The 16,301-nt window shown below is 40.5% G+C and overlaps 1 protein-coding gene across 1 annotated transcript in view; it reads left to right on the top strand.

Annotated features, from left to right (window-relative positions):
* EFCAB5 (EF-hand calcium binding domain 5) overlaps positions 1-15,947 on the top strand; it is a 125,947-nt gene extending 110,000 nt beyond the window's left edge. The window contains exons 19-22 of the mRNA XM_078066365.1: positions 1,112-1,365; positions 2,545-2,831; positions 3,246-3,342; positions 15,679-15,947. Coding sequence (XP_077922491.1) covers positions 1,112-1,365; positions 2,545-2,831; positions 3,246-3,342; positions 15,679-15,872 — 832 coding nt within the window. The 3' untranslated portion in view covers positions 15,873-15,947. The remainder of the gene's footprint in view (positions 1-1,111; positions 1,366-2,544; positions 2,832-3,245; positions 3,343-15,678) is intronic.
* Positions 15,948-16,301: the final 354 nt, after the last annotated feature.

Below are 16,301 nucleotides of genomic sequence, written 5' to 3'. Positions count from 1 at the left end.
CGATTAAACAATTAAGCATTAAGTGTCTGCCTTCGGCTCAAGTCATGATCCTAGGGTCGCAGGATCGAGTCTTCCATCAGGCTCCTTGCTCAGCCGGGAGCCTGCTTCTCCCTCTCCCTCTGCCTGCGGCTCGCCCTGCTTGTGTGCTCTCTCTCTCTGACAAATAAATAAAATCTTAAAAAAAAAAAAGAGTTGGACGTTTAACCAACTGAGCCACCCAGGTGACCCTAGCCTTCACATTCTTTTTTTTAATTTAAATTAAATTAAATTAATTAACATATAGTGTATTATTGGTTTCAGAGGTAGAGGTCAATGATTCATAGTCTTATATAATACCCAGTGCTCATTACATCACGTGCCCCCCTTAATGTTCATCATCCAGTTACCCCATCCCCTCACCCCCCACCCCTCCAGCAACCCTCAGTTTGTTTCCTATGATTAAGAGTCTCTTATGGTTTGTCTCCCTCTCTGATTTCGTCTTGTTTTATTTTCCCCCTCCCTTCCCCTATGCTCCTCTGTTTTGTTTCTTAAATTCCACATATGAGTGAGATCATATGATAATCATCTTTCTCTGACTGACTTACTTCGCTCAGGATCATACCCTCCAGTTCCAACCACATCCTGGCAAATTAGCCTTCACGTCCTTAATTAGCCTCTTCTCCTTCCCTATTTTACTTTCCTCAGACCTTTACAGGTTTCTCCAGAAAGCACTCCCTCAATCAATCCTCTGCATAAGCATGCCGGGCTCCGGCTCCGCTTCTAGGGAACCCGACCTAATAAACTCCTCATTCCTTCTGCCATTCAACCCCCACTTACTGGACAGGATGTAAACAAAACCCAAATACCTTCAGATGAGTATACATCTAGCAAAGGCAGCAGAGCAGAGCCACGTGATGGAGAGTGACTTCAGGCTGCTTGGTTAGAGGAGGCTTCATCTGACGAGCAAGCTGAGAGGGACAGAGCTGTGTGCGATCCCAGCAGATAAAACCAGGGCTGGTTGGGGGGGTGGGGGCGCAGTGGGCACAAAAGAGAGCGACTCGGTACATTTGGCTGGAGTGTTATGAGCAGGCTGATGTTGTATGATCTTAGGCTTGTTTGGTTTGGGTTTCAGAGACTTCCTCTTCAAGTGTACAGACAGTTCGGAGGTTGTTTTGGCCTCTGTCTGTGGAGAAAACCACATCATAATTCCACTTCGTGAGAGAACAGGAAAAGCCCTGGGAATTCTTGATTTTAACATTGGCAGGAGTAAAATGTTACTGTATCGAGAATTTAAAGATCTACAGAAAATGATGAAGGTGGTCCAAGCTGCCTGCTACGAAATACTGGGCGAATTATCTGGAGAAATAAAGAAAAACTATGTCCTAGGTATTGTGAATGGGGAAACAATCTGAATTCCTGGGTTTAATAAATGTGGGGGGAATCACAGAGTGCAATACATTTCCTAAAAGGAATAGTTACAGTATTTCTTTCTACATGAAAGGAATTCCCTCATGCAGCCTTGGGCTGATGAGTATGGTCTATAAATTAGAGCAAAGGGTATGAAAGCTCATTTTCTTGGCTGGAATCATATGGTTTCGAACTGGAAGGACTCAGAAAGGCAAAGTAGCACTAGCATTTATTAAATGCCCCATCATGGAGCAAGCACTTTACATATGTAATTTCCATTAGTCCTTACCAATAACTCTCAGGTGAATGGTGATAACTCATTTTACAGGTGAGGAAAGTAAAGTTCAGAGAAACAAAACAACTTGCACCAAATCACACAGTTAATAAGGGGGGAAGCCTGGATTCGCACCCCACTTTGGGTGCTCTGCCCACTATCTTACACAGTATTAATTCGATGGAACATTCTGTTTTACAGATAAAGAAGCTAACGCCCATCAAAGTAACAGTCCATTTGCAAGCTAGTGGCAGACCCAAGACTAGACCCTAGGGCTTGTGATTCCACATGCACTAGGCTACTCTTAGCACAGAACCAGTTTGGGCCTCAGGGAGGAAAGAAGGAAGCATGGAAACCTCTGGCTACCTAGAATGGAGTAAATAGAGTAATGTTATGTGGGATTAATCTGAGAGGTTTCTTGCCATTAGATAGGGTGGGCTAAGTAGAAAAAAGAAGAAAATGCATGTCTTCTGGTCTTTTGAGCATCCACTCTGTACTTACCCACTAAGTGCTTTTACATATATCATCTCATTTAATTCCCACAGGCCACCAGGGAAATAGGGATCAACCCCATGCTCACAGAGAGGAAAAGGGGGTTCAGAGAGACAAAGCTAATAAGGGGGAGAGTAAGCATTCAAACTAAGGTCCAACCACCAAACCTGAGTTTTTACCTTTCCTCAAAGCCTCTTCCTGTGAGCTTCACCAGGTGTAATTCCATTTCTGTGTTTTGATTTCATGACTAGAGAAACTAAGATTGTTTAGAACCATAGGATATGGTCTTCTTTTTCCTGGAAAAAAGAAGTTTACTGTATTATGCTCAGAGTACTATGAAAAACTACTGTATGCACTAAACAACAGTGTGAGGTGTCACTCTGTCGTTTCAGAGATTGAAAATGTAGGAGAAGTCCAGCGGGCAGGAGTTCTCTTTTTCCGAATCATGCTGCAAGAGCTGCAAGAAAGCCTCCGGCTGCTTACCTCCCTAGACTTTGTATCACTGTTGCTCTATGATTATAATCTTCCACCAGAGTTCACATCTCCGTCAGATAGCAAGTCCCAGGAGCTGGAAGCCAACACAAAGCTCGTACATGACATCCTGATAGGGGTGATCTTGTTCATTCATCCAGAGTTGGAATTATCAGGTGACTTCAGAAACTGGGAAAAGTGTAAACTGGTAAGTTGTTTTGTTTTGTTTTTAAGTAGTCTTTTTATCGAAGAATAACCCACACAAGTTTAGGTATACCAATCATGATCGCACAAATCCTAAATGTACAAATGCAAGAATTTGTATAATATGAACATTTGTAACCAGCATCTACATCAAAAAACAACATCAGCGGCATCCCAAAAGCCTTCCTTTGTACCCTCTCCCCTCACCCGCCTCACACACACACACACACACACACACACGCACACACACACACACACTCACCCCAGAGTGACCAGACCAGAATCCTGACTTCTAACACCATAGACTGGTTTTGCCTGTTTTAAAATTTACATACATGGAATTCTGTAAACTGGTGAATTGGGGGTGCTCTCCTTCTACTTGCTGGTGCTCCCATAACTTTTGTTCTTTCGTTCACAGTATGTTAAGAGTTACTTAGTCGAGAATATTTGTGAATTTGATCCGACTGCTAAGAATGTGAAAGTTAATTTACAGCTCATTGGCAAACATATCAGAGGTAAATTTACACTTAATTGTGGTCTAAATCTAACAGCAATAAAACATAGTTGCAATTCAGATATTCAGATATTTTTATTACAATAAAGTAAGTGGCTTATAAACTCAATTTTTAGGAAAAACAGTTCTGATTGTAGTCCTCTTAAAGGGAGGGACACTTTGTCTATAATTGACTGTATTCCCCAAAGTGGCTGTTCATGCCACACATTTGAGAATTCCGAATCACATTCATCTCCCACTTATTGACTACATGTGCATTATTTATTTAAAAAAGAAAAGTGAATAGGGGCTGCAGTGAGGATAGGAAACAAGTACATTAAAGAAAAAAGACTATTACTATCTTTGGGTTTCAATGAACAGATCATGAGTCTTTGTAGACTACTAACAGACTTTTTTGGAGAAGGAGAATCAGCAGGAATCAAGAGTAGGGAGGCTCCCAGGCTGGAGAAGGTGATGAGCTCTTTGGCCACAGAGAACTGGCCACATATAAGAGTAAAATCCAGGGGCGCCTGGGTGGCTCAGTCAGTTAAGCGTCTGCCTTCAGCTCAGGTCATGATCCCAGGGTCCTGGGATCAAGCCCTGCATCAGGCTCCCTGCTCAGCGAGGAGTCTGCTTCTCCCTCTCCCTCAGTGCTCTCACTCTCTCTCAAGTAAATAAATATTTTTTTTAAAAAAAAGAGTAAATGTCCAGAGTGAAATAGGTGAAGGGATTAAGAGAACACTTATGATGAGCATTGAGTAATATATAGAATTGTGGAATCATTATACTGTGCACCTGAAACTAATATAATACTGTATGTTAACCATACTGGAGTTAAAATTTTTTAAAAGAGTAAATATACCTATACAAGCATACATTCCTCCACGGGTGTGTGTGATCTCACCAAAGACCTCAGGCCGTTTGTGTGAATGGATCGATAAGGAATAAATTTAAAATTTGTTTCTTTTTTTGTTTCTTAGGAAGAACTAATCATCAGTTGGGAAAATGGCTCTATAGAAATTGTTCACTAAACCTGTCCCTGTCCTCCCCTTCCCCCTTTCCTGCTGTCTGTGGAGACTCTGGACCAAGTCAGAAGGGTTTCTAGACTTCTGGGATACACATATGAGGCCAAGAGACTCCGAACCAGAGAGACTCGGAGGAGAAGAGGAAGGGAAAGGCAACCCAGAGGAAGACATCACACTCCTCGGGTGGCCGTGGCAGGGGAAGGAGGTAGCAGTGAGCCAGGGCAGATGGATAAGGGAGGGAGATCTTCTGGCCTGGGAAGGCAAGATACTCTTAGAAGTTTGGGAGTGCTGGGGAAGAGGAGAGAAGATGACGTCCAAAGAAAAGTTAACATGAGTTCTTGAGGACCATGAGTGAAGTGAATAAAGATTAGAATTTCTATTTGGAATGGCTTCTACTGTGGCCTCGGGACTCTGGGCTGATTCGCGGGAGCCTCTGAATTCACAGATGTCACACAGATCGCTTCTTTTAAGGTGCTACTCAAGGGAAACAGTAATAACAGTCACAACAAAAACTAACACTTGTTTGCTGGATCTGCGTCTCTACTCGTTCCATACTCGTTTGCTCACTCTTCACTGAAGACTTAAAATCCAGAAGAAATATTCTCTGTGTCAGTGCCTTTAAAGTAGATTCAATCCCCACCATGAGCTCCAGCGTACCCTTCCCCTCCACGTGGGACCCGTTCGTCTAACTGATGTTTTCCCTGAGCCCCTGCTCCACTTTGGTCGCCCCCAACCTGCCAGCCCCTTGGCCAAGAGCCAGACCCTGCTGCCGGGGTCACTCATGTCCTCTCAGACTGATATTTCCCCTACTTGGGCAAGGACGCAGGCACTCACCACTGAACAATCTAGTCCTGCTGTCAGATGGGAGCTGGGGATGAGGAGCAAGCCCTTCCACTCTCCATCTTGCAGGTGTGTTCAGGATTTGGCTCTGCCCCTAATCAGCTCATCCCCAGACAAAGATATATACTGTGACGTTGTCCCAAGGCAGGTTCCACCTCCGACTTGCCTGTGTCAGAACTACCTCCCGTTACTCATTTTAGCTCCTTTGAGAAAACATGCAAATTTCTGCCTCCTTTGCCTGACCCCACTTTAAATTGTGCTAGCCAATTCCTGAGCAGCCTTGATCGTCAACGCTCCCACCACCTTCTCTTTTCCAACAGTGTCCTCAGGTGGCAGGAAATCCAATTGCAGTTAATGGATTTGGATTCAGCCACAACTCAATGGCCTATCACCACCACCAAAGCTCGAGCATTATCATGGTCTCTGTGGCAATCAAGAAAGTTCATGGGCCACCCAGATACCAACCCTCTCTCCTTCAGATGCAATTGTATCAGGAAATTCTAAGCTCTCCATTTGGGGAAAGGAAGGGGACCTCATTGGGACCCCTTTCTGTTTGTGCTGGAAAAAGAGGAGCCTTCTGGAAGGGCAATTTGTTGCTCAAAATGTATCTGAGCCTTCTAGCAGTGTTAACTAAGACCCCACTCAGTAGCCCTACCCAGCATGAAATACCACCAACATTGTCTGTCCCTTCTGCACATCTTAGGGAGGGGCTGTTAACATAGCTCCTAACCCACCAAGCCTTCCAAACTAACAATTTTGCCAAGAAGATAAAATCGGGGCTGGTGATGTGCCCATACTTTCTTAGGACTTCTGTTGCCAACTTTCACCCTACTACATCCTAGTTCTAGAAAAGAATATATATTTTTTAATGTTTAGAAAACCTTACACCTTTACTTATTATTATTTTTTAATTTTTGGTCCTAGATTTATTGAGATATAATGACATATAACCATGGTATTAGTTTAAGGTGTACAACATAATGATTTGATATATGTATATACTGAGAAATGGTCATCACAATAGGTTTAGTTAACATCCATCCCTTCACATAGTTACAAGATTTGTTTCTTGTGATGAGAACTTTTAAGATCTACTCTTTTAGCAACTTTCAAATAAACAGTATAGTATTGTTAACTACAATCACAAGGCTGTACATTACATTCCCAGAATTTATCTATCTTATAACTGGAAGTCTGTACCTTTTGACCACCTTCACACATTTCCCCCAACCCCTAACCCCTGTTTCTGGTAACCACCAATCTGCTCTCTGTTTCTATGAGTTCAGTTCTTTCAGATTCCACGTACAAGTGAGATCATATAGCACTTGGCTTTCTCTCTGTGACTTATTTCACTTAGCATAATGATTTCAAGGTCCATCCATGTTGTTGCAAATGACAGGATTACCTTCTTTTTATGGCTGAATAATATTCCACTGTATATACGTACACCATGTTTTCTTCATCCATCCATCGATGGACACTTTGGTTGTTTACATGTCTTGGCTATTGTAAGTAATGCTGCAATAACATGGGAGTGCAGATTCCCTTTGAGGATGTGATTTCATTTCCTTTGAATATATATCCTAAAGTGGATTTGCTGGATCCTGTGGTGGTTCTATTTTTAATATTTTGAGGAACCTACATGGTTTTTTATAGTGGCTCTACCAATTTACATTCCCACCAACAGTGTACAAAGGTTCTGTTTTCTCCACATCTTCATCAATACTTGTTTTTTGTCTTTTAGATCATAGCCATTCTAACAGGTGTGATGTGATACATCATTACGGTTTTGATTTGCATTTCTAGAAAGGGTGTTTTATATTCTGGTGGAATTCCAGGCAGCGGAATCCCACCTTTAGATTGAGGCAGTCATCTATGGAGGAGCATTGGGCAGCTTTGTTCAGCAGGCTTGCCTTCCCAAGGCTGTGCCATTGCACATGAATGTTGCTGACATACTTTCCTGTGGGAATCCCAGTGACTCCAGTGACCGGGACAACTGTGCATGCAGTAGGGCATCAAAAGCACTCCCAGGAGTTGGCCTCTTCTACCCGAAGACCCATGACCTGACCACCTTCTCAAGGATCTAGTCTCCCCCCTCCAATTTGGACCTCTGCTGCCAACCTTGCCTGCCCTTTCTGTAGGGTGTCTCGTACCTGTCCCATGTTCCCCTCCCAGGGGGTTTGGACAGATGTTGTCTAATAGGAAATGTTCTCAGACCTAGAAGCGAGAAGAATGCTGTCTCTCATTTCAAGTGTGACCAGAATCACTTTGCTCTCTAGAGCCTGTATTTCTGGCCATACTTCTTCCCCATGCCTAAATCCAAGGGTCTCTTAAGTCCACAGGCACTGGTCTCTGCAGGAGTCCCCAGACCCTTCACTTCCCCTACAAGAGCCCTAGAGCTTCTCCTAAGCCAAAGTAGCCAGAACCTCAGTGCCTTTACCATCTATAAAGAAATTCACCAGCTTCCTCAAAAACAACAACAAACAAAACAAAACACCACCATGATCCTCCAAAGAGGGCAATGGAGGGAGATACCCCACCATCAGAGGGAAGGACTGCCAGACTCGTAGCCCTGATTAACTCTGTCTTCAAGATTCACCTTCCCCAGGTGATCTTTTCCTAAGTGCTATCACCATCACCATGGTGGCTCTAGCAAGTGCTATTCTCTATCTCTCTCCATTACAAGAGTGGGACAAGAGTCTCCTTCATTCCCCACAGCACAGCTGAAGATGAGACAGGAATGTTCCACAAGATTCTCCCACTTTCCAGAAATAATATGAATACAGCGCTGAATTGAATCTGCAACTGTGAGGATGTGCCTGGTTCTTTTAATTTTTTTTTAAGATTTTATTTATTTGTTAGAGAGAGAGAGCACAAGCAGGGGGAGCAGCAGGCAGAGGGAGAAGCAGGCTCCCCGCTGAGCAGAGAGCCCGATGTGGGACTCAATCCCAGGACCCTGAGATCATGGCCTGAGCCAAAGGCAGGCACTTAACTGACTGAGCCGGTCAGGCGCCCCGTGCCTGGTTCTTTTAAAGGAGTCAAAGTGAAATGGGTAACAAGATACCAAGAGCATTGTTTTGTCCTATTAATTTGGACCCTCTATAGACTATCATTGGTTTGGATTTGCAGTTCTCCAACACCTTCTTAGACCTAGTTTCTTGGATGGTGATTCCTTCTGGGCTTTGTTGTTTTCCTACCTGTAGGAAGAAGCCTGCAATCACAGCAGACCTGGGTTTAACAGGGAGTCTGGAGTGTGCCATTTATGAAGTGCTCACAGATGTCAGGTTCTAGGGGAAGAAACACCCATTCAGTTTCAGAAGAGATTCCTTTTGTCCTGGAAAAAACCTCTTAAAGGGCCCTGTTAGTGAAGATATTGGACAAGTATTCATTCACACACTGTTTGGGAAACTATTTTAGGCTTCAGTAAAGACTTGGGGCCTGGATGCTTGATTCATTTCCCATGCATGCAGACCGCTTCCATCTCCAGTCCCAGTCCCCCAGGGAGAAAGAAGAAAGAAAAAAAAAAAAAATCAATTCTCTTTTTGCTCCTTACCATTCCTTTTGATTTTAAATTTTGAAGTTTTCCAAAAGTAGTTACTGAATTTAGAGAAACGACATGGTTTTATTTGTCTAGGTACCATCACTGATGCTTTAATATCTGATAAAGTCTGCTAAAAATCAGTTTAATGAGAACATTTTTTCTATTTAAGGCAAACATAATTTTCAAGATTTCCTTAACACATTTTTTTTCATTTTAGTGGATGTTAAATAATCTTTTATCACGAAGGATTATAAAAATTATATTTTTATTAAAGTATTTTAAAAGGTCGAAAAGAACTAAAAGCCTATTAACAAAAGAGTCACTAACCCATCCCTCTTCTCTCTTCTCACTGTCCCCAGTCCCCCTTACAAGAAGCAATTCTTTTTGACTCTTTTGACTGTTTCTTCTGACATTGGCATGTTTCTGTATTTCTAATATTATACAATATTGCTATCTTTTCATTCATCAGTTTTCAACCTTATCAATTATTTCCTATTACAGATGAAAGTTTAGTTCTATTATACCACCATTCTCTTATCCTAACCTCCCAACGTAACTATATTACCATTTGGGGTTAAATCAAAATGCAGTGTTCACATGATTTTGTCTATGCAAATATTATCTATAGCTGAACACTGCAACATATTTGGATTGCTCCTTTTTAACTTTTTGTTTTTCCTGAAGTAAATAATTAGCTTTATTTTTTTAATTGCTGAATTTTCTTGGTATTTCTTCATAATTCCCACCCTATCCATTTGTCTTTCCATATAATTTCCCAAAAGAGACATTTGGGGGAAAGTTTTATCAGATAACTTTTTTAGTTCCATTTTTTTTTTTTCTTCAAGACATCTGTTCTAGAGATCTTGATTCTCTTTCTATCTAGGGTCTTCCCCCACCCCAGATCTGCTACTCAGTTGCTTTCCTGAAATTCATTCTGTTGCTATCATAGGAATTTACTTTGCCTTGTTCTGAGGTAGCAGATCTCCAGTAGTTTTCTGAGGAAGAGTGGGTGAATGGTAAATTTTTTGAGACCTTTCATGTCTGAAAATGTTTTTATTCAGCCCTCATATTTGATTTGGTTTGCCAGGGAACATAATCTTGAAGACAATGCCTCATTGTCTTTTTCGAGAAATTGAGATTATAATTCACATACCACAAATTTCACCAATTTATAGTGTACCATTCAGTAGTTATTAGTATATTCACAAGGCTTTGCAACTATCACCGCTATCTAATTTTAGAATATTTTCATTGCTCCATGGGGCGCCTGGGTGGCTCAGTCGTTTAGCATCTGCCTTCGGCTCAGGTGATGATCCCAGGGTCCTGGAATCGAGCCCCGCATCGGGGCAGGGGAGCCTGCTTCTCCCTCTCCCACTCCCCTTGCTTGTGTTCCCTCTCTCGCTGTCTCTCTCCTTGTCAAATAAATAAATAAAAATCTTAAAAAAATTGTTTTCATTGCTCCAAAAAAAGAAACCCAGCAGCACCCATCAGCAGTTACTGTCTCTAGCCCCTCTCTACCGCAGCCCCTGGCAACCACTAATCTACTTTTTGTCTCTAAGATTTGCCCTTTCTAGCTAGACATTGCATATGAATGGAGTCATACAACAGGTTACCTTTTGTATCTGGATTATTTCATTTAGCAAAACGTTTGAAGGTTCATCTTTGTTCTATGTACCAGTACTTCATTCCTTTTTTACGGCTGAATATTCTATCATATGGAGATACCAAATTTTACTTACCCATTTATCAGTTGATGGACATATGGGTGGTTCCTACTTTTTGGCTATTGTATATATAATGCTGCTGTGAACATTTGTTTACAAGTTTTTGTGGGAGCATGTGCTTTTAGTTCTCTTGGGTATATAATGAGTGGAATTGCTGAGTCATACGGAAACTCTGTTTAACTTCTTGTGGAACTAGCTCCATCGTCTGAAGAAATTTGGAAACTTCCAAGATTGCTGTGGAGACGTCTAAAGCCTTTCTGAAACCTGATTCTGTGCATGTGACTTCTTCGTTTTTGTTTTGTTTTGTTTCTTTCCAGAAGCTGGAGAATCATCACCTTCCACTCCAAGACTAAAATTTCATAATGCTATGCCTTGATATGGGGCTGTTTTCATCCATTGATCTGAGCATTCACTGGGCCTTTTCTCTTGTGACACTCAGGTCCTTAAGTTCTGTGTGATTTCTCCCATGGCATCACCGTTGTGACCGCAGGCTGTGCCCTCTGGGCACTGCACAAAGGTGCCCTGCTGAGGAGCTGGGTGGGGGCTGAAATCTAACTAGGATTCCAGTCACTCAACTGTGCGCCTTAGCTTAAGGCTCTGTCTGCTCAGAGGAGGGGCATCCTTTTCTTTCCACATCTTTTTCTGTTTACCAAGCTGCACTCACAGAGTGCATTCAACCATGCTAGGTGTCTTTTTCTCATTTACATAAAGGTGACCTAGAAGTTGGTGGTGACCCTGCCCTCCCTTTTCTGTGTTCCTTCTTTGGAACTCCTATTATTCAGACATTGGATCTCCTAGATGAAGTCTCTCAAATCCCTATATTTTCTCTCCTATTTTCCATCTTTTTGTCACTTTGAGACATTCTGTCAACCTTATCTTCTATTGAATTCTTCTTTCTGCATGTTTTAATGTCTAAGAGCCTTGGTTCTCTAAATATTTGCTTTGTGCAACATCTTGTTCACATTTCATGAATGCAACGCCTTCTCTCTCTGAGGGTATTAACAATAATTCTTTTTGGAAGTTTTCTTTTCCCTGTTGTTTCTCCTTTCTTTCTGTTTTTGTGTTTTGGTCTCTGCATCTCATCTCTACGTCACACCGCCGGACAACTTCCTCTCTCCAACACTAGAAGTTCGTTTCTCAGAGAGGGTAACATAGAAAGTCTCTGGGCTGGGGGACATCAGACACAGTAGAGACAGTACCAGAGTGAAAATGGGGAGAGCATGAGTGTGTTTACTGAATATAGAGACTTCTGTAAGCTTTCCCCACAAGGCTCCAGACAAAAAGGAGAAAACAGAAGGAGCAAACAACTGATGCCTGTACATTTGGGGTATAAGAAAAATATCATAGGACTTCTATTTGTAATTATTTTATCCCACCATTGCCTAATTTCTGTTTTTTGTTTTTAAATATTTTAAAATGAATAACTTATAAATAAACATATATCGGGGCTCATGCTCAAACTGTTGTTACTGATGGAGGCACATAATCAAAAGAGTTCAGAGGCCACGGCATTAAATTATGAATTTTTGTAAAGTAAACTGCATTGATTTCAATTCTCCACATTTGATTTATAGCTGTATCATGAAAACAAGCCAATACAATGTGATATATCGTACAGAAATTTTGCTTACAACAAAAATGAAACTAATATACCTGCAAGAACTCAATGTTCCACCTGGAACAAAATTCTACCCAACTTTGGATAGTTCAAGAAAACATGTGTTTTTACCTCCCCACTTACCACCGAGTCCTTCCTGATAAGCTGGAAGCAGCACTCTACAGTACATTTTAGACCACATTAAATTAACAATGACATATTAAGTGCCCGACTGCCATGGCAAATATGAGTTTTCTGACCTATATAAAAACTGAAATATGCGCACATGTGCTCTTTTAAGTATACAGTGTGGCCTGGACATTCAGCTCATTGCATGTGGCAGTAATGTTAAGAGGTGACATAGGGTATATAAAGCAATAGAAATAAAGGAACTAAAACTAACGATAAGGAGAGGAACATTCAAGAAATACTGCTGATCTTGAGTTATTAGTTGAAAGGAGCAGTTAACACTTTAACTTTGGAACTTGATGCTTAAGTACGCCATGATTTTTTGCTTTACCCATCTTTCTAATTGTAATTCCCCAAAGGATTTAACTAATCTAGTGTTAAAGCAGTGATCCATAATGGGAGTTTGAATTAGAAATATCCTCGAACATCCCAATGTCTTCAGCAAAATCAATTCCTTATGGAAGTTTGATTAAACTAGAACCTACAGGGTGCCTGGGTGGCTCAGTTGGTTAAGCGACTGCCTTCGGCTCAGGTCATGATCCTGGAGTCCCAGGATCGAGTCCCGCATCAGGCTCCCTGCTCGGCAGGGAGTCTGCTTCTCCCTCTGACCCTCCTCCCTCTCATGCTCTCTGTCTCTCATTCTCTCTCTCTCAAATAAATAAATAAAATCTTTAAAAAAAAAAATAAACTAGAACCTACAAAAATACTATAAAATGTTTCTGAGTTAATAGGTTCATAAACGGACTCGAAGGTTGAACCAGCAATTCTTTTAGCTCAGATGTCTTCAAATAATTTAGTATAACCTTCACCAAGGCAAAGCAAAAAAATATAATTTCTTATGGTTAGAAAAGAAACAAAAGTAGTATATCTGCTTGAAAGAATTACCACCCCTGTGCAATCTGACTCTGTCGTCTGCCAAGCTGCAAAATCTGGCATCTCTCCACCACAAGAGGGCAGTAGCGCTCAACCGTCGTTGATGGAAACCCAACAGAGCCAAGGAGGCTTTAACATTAGAGAAATCGTTACAGCCAGTTGTTAACACATCAATCTCTCATTGGAAAAAGCAGGCAAACAGGAACCACAGCCCAGATAGGTCCAGAGCTTCTGTCCCCGGTAACAAAAAGACAGGAAATAAGCAAAAGGGGCTTGTGAAAGGGAGCGTCCTCCCTCCCCATCCTCGTGTCCTTCAATCACCGTGGAGATGGCTGACTACCTTAATAATGGCTGCAGATAGGGGTCTGTTTCATTTGGATGTTCAGATAAGCACACTGTGGCAGGCATCAATGGAACACAGCTCTTAATGCAGATTTGGAAAAGGCAGGATAAAAACTGTTTGGTGCAGCAGAGCTGCTATCTCAGAAAATGAATTAGGATTGGTTTTAGGAATGAAACCTGGGATAAACTTTAGATTCATGACATTGGAACATTAAGATAATCAAAGTAATCTTTGCAGCCTATAGCATTACCTTGTAAAGGTTCCAGGAAGCTAATTAATACAAAAAGGGATCAATTATAACAAATGCACCTCAATATTTTAAGTATGTGTGTTCATTGGTCTAGTATTGCCCATAACTTGAGATGAATCAGGTATTTTTAATGTGCTCTCATGACCAGCATCTGTTTTTGTTTTTATTCATAATTGTCATTTATGTTACTGAGCTATTACCTGAAGACTTTTAATATTTGAAAAACCTAACTTAATTATTCCATAATTTAATGTTGTTTCAACATTTATTGAACAATTACAATTGAGAGAAAAGATGGTGCTTCTGTATTAAAAGAGAGAATTTTAGAAAATTGTACCCCCATGTTTTAAAGTCACCCCTCAAATAAAAATTGAGACTTTTGAATATTTCCCACTTTTTATGTGCCTTTCATATCTCATATTGTACCTTTTGTTGTAGTCAAAACTTCAAAACCATAGAAAGGCTAAATCTAATTCAGGGAATCTTGTTCCTTCATAGAAAGAAGGGATAGAATACAGGGAAATAAAATACGTTCTGTCATCCTAATAGATACCCATGAGGGACAATAATTGTCATTGTTGTTAATGAGCCATTGGACAGAAGATGATATCTAAAAACTCTTATTCAAGTATAAGTATCATTTAATGGTTTATTCAACTCAAATTAGCAAACATTATTGAGTTAGGCACTGTGGTAGCAGGATTAACAAAAATGAATAAAACATCGAGCTGAGGGTGAGAGTCACCTAAAAGAAGGAAGGTAATTAATATTTTTTAGCAACTACTCTGTAACAGATTGTTGCATATCTTTTCTCATTAATCCTCATAACAATTCTGAGGTATCATCCCTGTTTATGGAAGACGAAACAGGCTAACAGCAATTAAGTGGACTGCTCAAAGTCACAGAACTAGTTGGTGTAGAGCCAAGATTGGAACCCAGATCTGTTCAACTTTTAAAGCATGTTCTCTTTTCATTGGACCATTCTACCTGAATATTAGTGATTGACTCCTGGGGAACAGTAACTTTTATAAACGGCAGTTTAATAGTTTATAATTTAACAAATGAAACATCATGGTATGTAGTCATTACATATTTTAAAATAAAATTTAATTAGGAAATATTTTAAACATAGTTAGAGGGGCGCCTGGCTGGCTCAGTTCAAAGAGCGAGCAACTCGACCTCAGGGCTTGAGTCTGAGCCCCACGTTGGGTGTAAAGTTTACTTAAAAAAAAAAAAAAAAGTTAGAGACTAACACCTGTGTAGTCGTTACAGAGCCATATGCTATATTTAATCTTAACATTATGTATGAGTCAGACACTTTTAAAGAAATAAAACATTATAGAAACAGTTGAGACTTTCTACCTCTCCTTGATCCCACTTGATCTTTCTCTCTAGAGATAACGCTATTATGAATTTGATGTTTATCAGTTTTATGCATGATTTCTTACTTTGACTACATGCTTATGAATCCATAAACAATATAACATTATTTTGCAGGGTTTTAAATTGTGTTTTAGTTGTATCCAAAAGAACATTTTTTAAAAAGATTTTATTTATTTGAGAGAGAGAGAGAATGAGCCGGGGGGAGGGGCAGAGGGAGAGGGAGAAGCAGACTCCCCGCTGAGCGGGGAGCCCCATTCCATCAGGGACTAAGCTGAAGGCAGCCACTTAACCGACTGAGCCACCCAGGTGCCCCAAGAACACATTATTTTACAACTTACTTTTTGTGATGATATGTTTTTGAGATTTATCGACAACGGCCTATGTAGCTCTAGTTCTCTAACCATAAAATGCTACATAGTATTATATGAATATCAAAATTTATTTATCTCTTTACTTATAATTACATAAATAAAATTCTTCTTTGGTTTTGACTCAAAGCATATCTGACCAACTTTCCTCATAATACTGGAACTTGTATTTTAATAATAAAAGTACAAAACTATCCACACTTTTTTTTTTTTTTCTCGGTACAGATCATTCTCGAATCGAAGTATGGGAATTTGGTAATATTGTCATCGAATACCTCTACCAGTGGGCACACATCTGTTTAGCTCTCATGGAGCTAAACAAAAAACCAAGTAGTGCTCTCGCACCCCCGTTGCCCTCCAAGACCGACTCCTGTGTGTATGCAAAAATGCCAAAGGAAACCGTGCCAGGGAAATGCTAATGAATTAGTACTGTATTTAGGATATTTTTGTCATGTTCAGTTTTGTTAACTATAAAATATTTTCAGTTGGAAAGGAGTGCCACATAGACGTATCCGGCTCCTAGACATTTACGTCAGCACTTTCTAAAATGAAAAACGCTACCTAAGGAGAAATTTGATCTAAAAAATATCCAGTGGAGGTAGCGGTAACCAAATGTATGTTATGGCATATACTTAAAAGTTTCCTTTTAGTTTTAACTTTGTATCTGCCGTGGGACTATTGTGGTTAATTGGGTAGAGTTATTTTAATTCTTTTAAGGTACAAGTAAAGACTGAGAATTTAAGGGGAAAATGGCAGTTTTTACATTAAAAGGGTACCAAGTAATAAAGATTTTAAATGAACTGGGAATTGTTTTTCTACTTTTTCAGAGACTTAAGTGAGCACCCCCT

This window comes from Halichoerus grypus, chromosome 2, assembly GCF_964656455.1.
Source record: "Halichoerus grypus chromosome 2, mHalGry1.hap1.1, whole genome shotgun sequence".
Taxonomy (NCBI): Eukaryota; Metazoa; Chordata; class Mammalia; order Carnivora; family Phocidae; genus Halichoerus; species Halichoerus grypus.
This window is presented reverse-complemented; position numbering and strand designations above follow the sequence as displayed.